We start from the raw sequence: 10,687 nt of genomic DNA, 5'->3' as shown, positions 1-10,687 counted from the left end.
TGCGCATTCTATTTTTTTTAGGTTACTGTCTCTCTTCCTTTTTATTTCTCTCTCTCTCTCTCTATCTCTCTCTCTCTCTCTCTCTCTCTTTCTCTCTCTCTCTCTCTCTCTCTCTCTCTCTCTCTCTCTCTCTCTTTCAACAACTCTCCGTCTCTCCGTCTCTCTTTCTCTCTCCTTTCTCTCTCTCTCTTTCTCTCTTTCTCTCTCTCTCTCTCTCTTTCTTCTCTCTCCGTCTCTCGCTCTCTCTATCTCTCTCTCTTCTCTCTCTCACTCACTCACTCACTCACTCACTTTCTCACTCACTCACTCTCTCACTCACTCTCTACTTATCTCTGCTCACTCACTCTGCTCTATCTCTCTCAATCACCTCTCACTCACTCTCTCACTCACTCTCCCTATCTCTTTCACTCACTCTCTCTATCTCTAGAGGTGATGATACAGCGGTTTGATGGGAGCACAGAGGTACGTGCCGGCACGGGTAAGGAAGGCAGCAGCAACTCGGCCAAGATCCGGATGGGGGACGGACTGCTGGTGAGCATGTACACGCGCAAGCAGGGGACGATGACGATGACTACAACCTCTCCCTTACGGCGGGACCTAGGAGAAGCCGTCGCTAGTAGCATGGCATCTAAAGACACCCCGGTGAGCAAGCGCGGGCGAACGATGTTTTTGCTGTTGCTGTCGTCGTCGTCGTCGTCGTCGTCGTCGTCGTCGTTGTTGTTGTTGCTGCTGTTTTTCGTGTTGCAATTGTTTTTGTTGCTGTTGTTGTTGTTGTTTCTGTTGTTGTTTTGTTGTTGTTGTTGCTGTTGTTGTTGTTGTCATTGTTGTTGCTGCTGCTGCTGCTGTTGTTGATCACATTTTTTTTTTCGTGTTGTTGATGTTGTTGTTGTTATCGGGATACGGTTAACAGATTTCTCCATCTGTCGTCTGCTTATTTTCCTTCACGCAGCCGGCGGCGGGACGAACGTCATCGTCAGAGGTCATGACCTCACAGCAAGGTCTTCTCCGCGTCTGCCTGGACCCTCTCCGGCCACTGTCACAAGACCTCAGCGTTGACCTCTGCTACGAACTGGACGTGGTGAGGATCGGGGCGTGAAGGGTGCTAACTACGGGGTGGGGTAGGGTGGGTGGGTGAGAGGGTGGGCGGTGGTGTAGAGGGTGGGGGTGGTGTGGTGGCGGTGGGAGGGTGGGGAGAGATGTGTGGGGAGAGATAGGTGTGGAGAGATGGGTGGGGAGAGGTGTGGGAGACTGCGGTGGGGAGAGGTGGGGAGAGGTGGGGAGAGGTAGGGTGGGGAGAGATGGGTGGTGTAAGAGGGTGGCTTAGGGTAGGGTAGGTAGAGGGTTTGAGAGGTGGGGTGGGTGTGGGGCTGGGTAAAGTTACGTTTTTAATGTTAAGTTTTACTGATTTTCACTGTATCGTTGCAGCCTCCAGGCAAGAAAGTCGACAGCATCAACTGCACGTTTCTACGGCCAGACGACGATCCAGCCAAGTAAGAAATGATTTATATAAGTTTGTTCATCGGTTGGGACTCGATACACACACGCACACGCACGCACGCACGTACATACATACATACACGTACACGTACACACGTACACGCGCACGCACGCACGTACATACACGTACACACACACGCGCGCACGCACGCACACATGCACGCACGTAAACGTACGCACACACGCACGCACACACGCCCCCGACACACATGCACATACACCTCCATACATATATATATATAATATGTGTGTAGCAAAGTGGCAATAAACTCGCCTATCATTGGCCACATTACTGTTGTTGCAGAGTTTTCAGCACGCTAGGGTGCGTGCTCATCAGTCGCACAGACACTGAGGTGTGCTGCCGTTGCTTACACACCACAAACTTTGCGCTGCTGATGCAGATTTCTGACATTAAGGTGAGAGCGAGGAGATGGAACCCTCTCCTGAGAAACTGCCCGCTTAGCTTTGTTGTTATCTCCCCTCCCTGTTTCATTTCCTCCCACCCACCCTGGCTTTCCTGTTTTTAAATGCTCGCACAAATAGGTATGTGCACGGCAACGGGGTGGATTCCACGGGGATTTTCGCGTATCTCTGCGGTATCGGTCATATGCACAGTCTTATAACAGACATTTTATTTCCTGAAAATGACCGCAATTCTAGGGAAATGCTACGTAATTAGTTCACATTACAAATAACAAGAATAACAACATAACAGACAAACTTCCCATCAGTAATTAACAAGGTGGTTATACTAAGTCGAGGATCATACCTGCTAATATCTACACACCTGAATTTAGACGTAATTGCTTGCGTAGCTCAGCAAAGCGGACGAGGTCGCCCTAGAATACCTAACGATGATCGGACTCTGTCTATCTATAGTCAGTCTAGGAATCTCCATCGGCATACTGCTATGTCTACCGTACGTATACACTCATAGCTCTTCATCGTTTGTGATCGTCATGATTTGCATCATGCGGTTATAATTAGTGATAGTGTTTATTACTTAATACTTGGTTTCAACGTCATCTGGTTATCTGGCTTAAGTTAGGTACTGAGGATACACGCGTATCTGTAGCGTATCTAGCGTATACACACATATACATAATATCTGTATGATATGATCTGATATATGATATGATCTGATGTATAATATCTATGCGCGGTAGAATCACGCGCAGGTTCGTTAATTATTACCATAGAAGTATGAGATGAGATAAAGATCTAATATGGTTATTACTCTCATTTGTGTAAAATCCCCTGCTGCACTAAGGTAAGGACTCTATGCTGCACCCAACACTAGCGCCCCCGTGTGTTCACATGTGGATCTATTTATGAGTATGCGCGTGTGTATGTGTTTGTATAATTATGTGTGTGTGTTTGTATATGTGTGTATATGTGTTTGTATATGTGTTTGTGTGTGTGTGTTTGTATATGTGTGTATATGCTGTGCTGTATATGTGTTGTGGGCTGTGTGTTTGTTTTTATATGTGGGTATAGTGTTTGCTGTGTCTGTTGTATATGTGTGTATATGTGTTTCGATGTGTGTGTGCTTTGTATATGCTGTGTTAATGTGCTGTAGTATGTGTTTTGCTATATGGTGTGTATATGTGCTGTTGTGTGTGCTGTTTGTATATTGTGTCGTATATGTGTTTGTGTGTGTGTGTTGTATATGTGTGTATGGTGGTTTAGTGTGTGTGTGTGTTTGTATATGTGTGTATATGTGTTTTGTGTGTGTGTTTGTATATGTGTGTATATGTGTTTGTGTGTGTGTTTGTATATGTGTTTGTGTGTGTGTGTGTTTGTATATGTGTGTATATGTGTTTCACTTGATGTGTGTGTGTTCTGTATATGTGTGTTATATGTGCTTTGTCGTGTGTTCGGTGTTGTATATGTTGTGTATAAGGTGCTTTGTGTGTGTGTTTGATATATTGTGTTTGTGTGTGTGTGTGTTGTATCATGTGTGTATATGTGTTTGGTGTGTGTGTCTGTGTTTGTATATGTGTGTATATGTGTTTGTGTGTGTGTTCTACAGACATCTACGGTCTGAGAGAGTGTTTATACTGAAGAACCTCTGCTTTGCTCTGCTCACTGCGCAGATTCTCTTCCTTGCTGGGGTCGAGCAGGTCGACAATCACGTGAGTAGGGCGCCATCTATCGTCCGCTACACCGGTACATGCTCAAAAACTTGTCAGTTTTGCTGTTTATCCGTAAACTTTATTTTCTCTCGACAGAAAAGTGTGAGAACTCCTGAAAATAATTTCCCGACGCAATACATTAGACCCTATCTTAAGACAACATGTTTTTGTTCGCCATGTTTACCCGCCATGTTTGCTCCCGCCATATTTGCTTCCGCCATGTTTGTCTCCGCCATGTTTTCTCCCGCGCATGCGTACTAACGGCTCGCTCGCGTCTGCATGATATTCGTAGGACGTGTGCATCGCCGTGTCGGCTCTGCTGCACTACTTCTTCCTCGCAACGTTCTTCTGGATGCTGTGTCAGGGCATCAACGTACTCCTCATCGTCGCCAGCGCCCACAAACCTGACGCTGACGCACCCTCGAAGACGCAACTGATCGTCGCGCATTGCGTGATCGGTTGGGCGACGCCTGCCGTCATCGTCGGCGTCAGCGTCGCGGCAAAGACGCAAGATTACGCTCCTGGAAACTAGTGAGAATAGATTTTTGTTTTCAGTTTGCAATGTTTATACAGTGTTTGACTTTCAATTTTGACTTTCACTGATTTCTGAAAATAATGAAATTGATTTCTTTAACAAATGAACACAACTGCCGGTTTTATTTATTTTTAATATCGACTTTATCGATAAAGTATTTGATATAGATTTTATGCACTTTTGATTAAGTTTGCCCGATAAACATCACTGGGGGGCTATGACACAGTATCCCGTAGTTGTGCGTGTACGAAGTGACGTCAGCGTGACCTCCTAATAAGAATGCAAGGTCATCATGGAACGAGTAAATATAATCAATGAGTTGTAGATGTACGTCGATCCTTTACGTACGTACGACGCCCTTACGACATAGATGTGTCTAAAGCTCGGTTTACACTACCGACTTTATGTTGTTAAATTGACAAATTGGACAATTTCGCAATTCGGCAACACCGAGTTGGCGAAAATAGAACATGTTCTAATCTCCCAACTAGTTGCTATTGACCAGTTGCTCGCGCGACTTTTGCGTTTACACTAGCGATTGTCGGTTGTATAGTTGCGAAATTGGTCCAATTTGCCAATTTGACAACATAGTCAGTAGTGTAAACCCACTTTAAACACGCCATCAGTGTACTCATCTCGTGCGCGTTGTTGTACTGCTCTCCAGCTGTTGGCTCTCGAACGAGACAGGACTAATTTACGCCTTCGTTGGACCGGCCATGTTCGTAGTACTGGTAAGAGAAAGATCGTCTGTGCCTGCCAGAAATTTGTGCATTTTTGCATGTCATCTGGAATTGCATAAGTTGCTTATTTTGGGAGGTAGCACGATATGTAGGCCTACCCGGATATCCGGATGTACGACATATTATAATTGAGTGGGTGGTAATCGTGTGTATCAAAATCATTATTGGTTCTTAAAATCAGGCGAATTTGCTTAAAATCTCTTTAGAGGGTTAAGAAATGAGGGTAAAAAGAACTATTTGGAATTCAATCCAACGTCAATCAAAAATTACAACGTAAATGCCGAATCAGTTCTTCGCCTCGAGTCCTCACACACATTCTTCCTGCCGCAGATAAATACTATCATCATCGTTGTCGCCATCGTCAAGTTCGCGGGTCTGCGTAAGCATGGCGTGCAGTACGAGCGGCAGCAGCAGAAGGCCGTAGCAGGTCTGCGGGCAGGTGTCGTGCTCATCCCCGTGATGGGACTTACTTGGATCTTCGGCCTGATGGCGTTTAGCGAGGCGACCATCGCGTTCCAGTATCTGTTCGTGATCCTTAATACCACACAGGTAAGCAGGCGCCCACCGCCAGCTTGTATCAGTTACCAAGGTGATAATGGGTAGAGAGAGAGAGAGAGAGAGAGAGGGGGGGGAAGACGGGGAGATTTTTGACAGGTGACATTTCCGTGACAGGGCGTCACCATCCTGATTGTCGGCGTCATAATGAACGAGGAGGTGAAGGCGGAATACCGTAGAGTGGCGTCATCCAAAATCGATGAGTCATCTGGCCCGACGATGATGGTCAACCTCCGATCAGGAGACATGCAGTTATTCAAGCAGCCGATTGATAACTGGGCTGAGTGATTTAGCTCCCCCTGGTGATCCAGGAGAATTCCCATTCTATTTCTTTTATTCTAAATATTTTCTGATTTGAATATTTTTCGAATTTTTTTGTATTTTTAGTCATTTTGTTTATTTTATTGCATTGCATTCTATTCTATTCTATTTTATTATAATTTACTTTTTTATATGATCTAATTTGTTGTTGTTTCATCTTACTCTAAATTATTTTGCTGTGTAACGTAAGAAGAACGCAGGAAGGAAACCCTTAGTAATAATATGCATGTTTATTAACTTCGTGCTATGGTATCCGACATGTAATAATTAGTCACTATATGCTAACTCGTGTACGCTGCACTTTACGTACGTAAACCAATTATTCTGTTAATCATCTGTTAATCATCGTCCGATAATTAGACGAAGACTTAAAATACAGGATTAAACGCTATGATGTTAATCAAGAGGGATCAGAGGTGAATGACCGGGCATTTAATGATGTCTGAGTTCTATGTGTCTGAATTATTATTGTTGACCAGCTAATCATCGTACGTGCGAGGGAACCGCTTCCGTTAGTACGCACACACGCACGCACAAACGAACGAACGCACACACATCGCAAAACTGCACTATCTGCGATTGCATGGTGTCGATTTTAGAATACTTACGTTCATGAATGGATGAGAATTAATTTGGATGTTAATTAAATACTCGTAGTACCCTTCCTTAAGATTTGTCGCAAAATTCATCAAAAACGTTTTTGCTCGAGCCAACGTGAATATTTGACGCACAGGTCAGACGACAGGTGGCGCTCATAGGCGTCTGCGAGAGTCCGTAACTACAACAAACCCGGCGAAAGAATGTCGTCTTGTTCCAGAAAAAAAACTTACCAGCAAGCAACTGCTACAAACATCCACGCGTCCATTTCTCCTCATCAGCCGCACGAGCATGCATAATTTTCGCCGGAGATAATTAGCGAAAGTTGATTAAGACTTAATTAGCAAAATCTCATTCGCTCGATATATAATATCGGAGCAGAATGCCGGAAATCTCAAGACCCTGTAGTACACGTAATCACTGCGGTATCATGATTCATATCGGCTCGAGCAATATCTCGCTATACAGATACAGTCTTCTGCAGACACCTCTGACCTTTACTGAACAACAGTCTTGTTGATCTTCGTAGTGACCACGCTTGCCTCGCTTAATCATAATCCTATTGCCTGCAGGTATCAGGTGATTTGCCGAGTCACGAGCGGTGTAAACAGTCTAAATTTGAGGCTGTGCTATGGATCAGGCATCACGTCTTATTGGTTTTCCGAATCGGGTTTGAGACTAATCAACCTCTTATAGCTGTCCAATTAACTCTTAGCTGTCCAATTAACTCTTAGCTGTCCAATTAACTCTTAGCTGTCTAGTTGACTCGCAGTTTAGTGATTTTCTCGTGGCTAACGAATGAACTTTTAACTCATTAATTATAAACTCGTAGCTAAATCAGAATATGCACGTGAATTTATGAAGTTCTACGAGGACGCCCACTTCCCTCCCCCACACACACCCCGCGAACGCACGCACGCACGCCACGAGGCACGCACGCACGCACGCACGCCACACGCGCACGCGACGCCACGCACTAGGCACGCACGCAGCGCACGCACGCACACGCGCACACGGCACGCACGCACGCACGCACGCACATACACAGGCCCTACACACACACATACGCATACACACACACACACACACACACACACAGCCCACACAACACAACACACACACACACACAGCACACACAACACACACACCACACACACACACACACACACACATGACACAACACACACACATCACGCGCGCGGAAGCGCGCGCACGCACGCCACGCACACGCACGCACGCCACGCAACACACATATATATACACGCAGCGGCACGCACGCACGCACACACACACACCGCTCTTGCCCGCTTGCCGCGAAAATGTCGATCAGCCTATTGGTGGATTCCCGTAGCTGATCGATAGCGCTGTTACGATAAAGTCAGTCGCCAGTCTGACGTCACCGGACGAGTAATTAGTCCGAGGGCTGCGTCAGCTTTGCAGCGATTGCAGGTGACTCGGTGTGTTGCGCATCCTCTACATCCACGCACTCACGCCTCATCATTCACGCCGAAAGCGTCAAAGCATGTGATAGCGACACTTACAAGAAATTACGACACCTGAGCTGGGGGAACGCGACACGCACGCCAGTGCGCCGTACACACGCACGCAATAGACACACGCGACGCACACTGCGCACGCACGCCCGCACGCACACCACACAGCACACACCTACACACACCCACACAACACCCACACACACACCACAACCACTACACACACACACACACACACACACAACACACACACACAGTGCACACACCACACACACACACACCACACATACACACACACACAACACACACACAACACACTCACACACACACACACACCACACACGCACACAACACCCACACACACACACACACACACACACACATCGCACACACACACACACACACACACACACACACACACACACACACCACACACACACACACCCACACACCACACACAAAACACACACACACACAACACACACACACACACACCACGTTTTCGCGCGCACACGCACGCACGCACGCACACCACACACACACACACACACACACACACACACACACACACAACACACACACACACACACCACACACGCACAATGCGTACTGTCGCGCGGACACACCGGGTCGTGCTCTTGCCTGCGTCCCCCCCAGCGTATACATTGTATGCGACGTGTCGCACTCTGAGCAGCAGATACGTGTATTTCTATTCTCGCCATATAGCGTTAGCGCTAGAGCCGTCTATGTCCCCCGGGGTACTGCCGAACTTACCCTGGACGGGCCCCGGTATACCGCGAACGTACCCTGGTACTATCTAATATGCCCGGACCGTACTTCGCCTACTCCACTAACGAGTCGTTGAGCGGAGTCGAGCCTACTCCCTAACCCATAACTCTAGTCTAACCCTACCCCTAATCTTCAACCTTAATCCTAACCCTAACCATATCAAATAGTGACCAGGGTACGTTTCCGGATACCGGACCGTACCCAGGGTACGTTCCGGCAGTACCCTGGGGGACATAGACCCTATGAGCATAAGTAGCATTGATTTGCATAAGGAACGCTGATTGTCCTGTTGCCATGGCGATAAACACGGGCGCTAATTGGATATCTGGAGCGTTGGCGCGAAATCTGAAGGAACAGCGAGATTCGTCATGGTACAAGCTCGCCAATGTACAACACGAAATGTATCTTATTATAATTATGCAGCTTTACAAGTAAATTCATTGAGAATTTCCTTTAGTGAGTGTGAGAGCAATAGCGCACACTACCACATATATTAGCATCCTTTCACTGCTTCTTGACAACGCTAAACAGTGAATATTGAATATTAGCGTATTATTCCCACGCTCAGTGTTGTTAAGAATTGTGTAGTGTACTCTGTTACTAGTCTTACTCAGCCATAAGTGTTGTTTTTTATGTTTTGTCACTTTGTTCATTTTTGATCGTCACTTAATAAAGAGTAACCATATCAGATATAAAATAAATTACATTGCGTATAGCTTTCTGAATGTCTACATCAATTTAATCCATACACCGTTCACGGTAGATACGTGTAGTAAACATCGCTGTACATACTTTGTCATATAACCTCACGCACATTTACAGCGTGGCAGCAGATATATATACAGCAGATATATATATATATATATATATATATAGCGTTGTTGTGTGGTCGGTCTATAGAAATATATAGAGACACTATATTATTTAGTGTCTTTATTATACAGAGTCTACTTGTATGGGTTGGGCATGCATTGTCAGGCCTCGCATGTCTCCTTGCGCCATGTTGCAGTGCTGTACCCATGTCATTATTATGTTAGGCAGTTGTTGTAAAGCAGTATTTACAGAAGCGTGTGGAGCGGGCGTGCTCAAAACCGCCGCTCGAGATCAGTGGCGCTTAATTACTGCTGCCTACTATCTGAGTGAGGCAAAAGCCGTATATGATGCCGATGTTGCCAGCATCATCATTATGCAGTAGAGAGAGAGGGGGAGATAGATAGAGATAGAGAGGGGGAGATAGATACATAGATAGAGAGGGGGAGATAGATAGATAGATAGATAGTTAGATAGATAGATAGATAGATAGATAGATAAGATAGATAGAATAGATAGATAGATAGATAGATAGATACGCATAGATAGATAGATATATTAGATAGATAGATAGATAGAGATAGAGATAGATTAGATAGATAGATAGATAGCTTAGATTAGATAGATAGATAGATAGATAGATAGATAGATAGATAGATAGATAGATAGATAGAATAGTAGATAGATAGATAGATAGATAAGATAGATAGAGATAGAGATAGAGAATAGATAGATAGATAGATAGATAGATAGATAGATAGATAGATAGCATAGATAGATAGATAGATAGAATAGATAGATCAGATACGATACGATAGATAGATAGCATAGAGATAGCAGATAGAGAGAGAGACGGGGGAGATGGATAGATAGAGATAAGAGAGACAATCCCTCTTCGCATGAGAGCAGGCATAATAAAGGCGGAGAGGAGGCGGGAGGAGAGCAGAGAAAAATGTGATGAGAAAGGATTGAGAAGGAAGGAAGCTTAATATATAGCGCCACCAGCGTCCGCCACAAGGATCCTCTGCTAGCAGCAATCTGAACCTACGTGTATCTGATGTGTGTGGCGCTGTGTGGGTGTGTGTTGTGTGGCTGTGTGTGCTGTGCTGTGTGTGTGTGTGTGTGTGTGCCGCTGCGTGCGCTGCGTGCATGCCCGTGGGTGTGTGCGTGCCGTGTGCGTCGCGTTGCGTGCGTCGTGCTGCGTGCCCGTGCCTC

General features: G+C 45.7%; 1 protein-coding gene across 1 annotated transcript; it reads left to right on the top strand.

The window, feature by feature from the left end:
- The first annotated feature begins 432 nt into the window (after positions 1-432).
- Positions 433-5,805, top strand: LOC106817688 (adhesion G-protein coupled receptor D1-like). The gene is made up of 10 exons (XM_014822372.1): positions 433-642; positions 950-1,078; positions 1,426-1,490; positions 1,802-1,913; positions 2,313-2,416; positions 3,530-3,632; positions 3,925-4,163; positions 4,832-4,898; positions 5,238-5,456; positions 5,580-5,805. Exons 1-10 carry the CDS (start codon positions 433-435, stop codon positions 5,748-5,750), a joined length of 1,419 nt encoding a protein of 472 aa, XP_014677858.1. The 3' UTR covers positions 5,751-5,805.
- The last annotated feature ends 4,882 nt before the right edge of the window (positions 5,806-10,687 follow it).

Source organism: Priapulus caudatus, unplaced genomic scaffold (assembly GCF_000485595.1).
Source record: "Priapulus caudatus unplaced genomic scaffold, Priapulus_caudatus-5.0.1 Scaffold1828, whole genome shotgun sequence".
NCBI lineage: Eukaryota > Metazoa > Priapulida > Priapulimorpha > Priapulimorphida > Priapulidae > Priapulus > Priapulus caudatus.
Note: the sequence above shows the minus strand (reverse complement) of the source record. Positions and strands in the feature narration are given on the sequence as shown.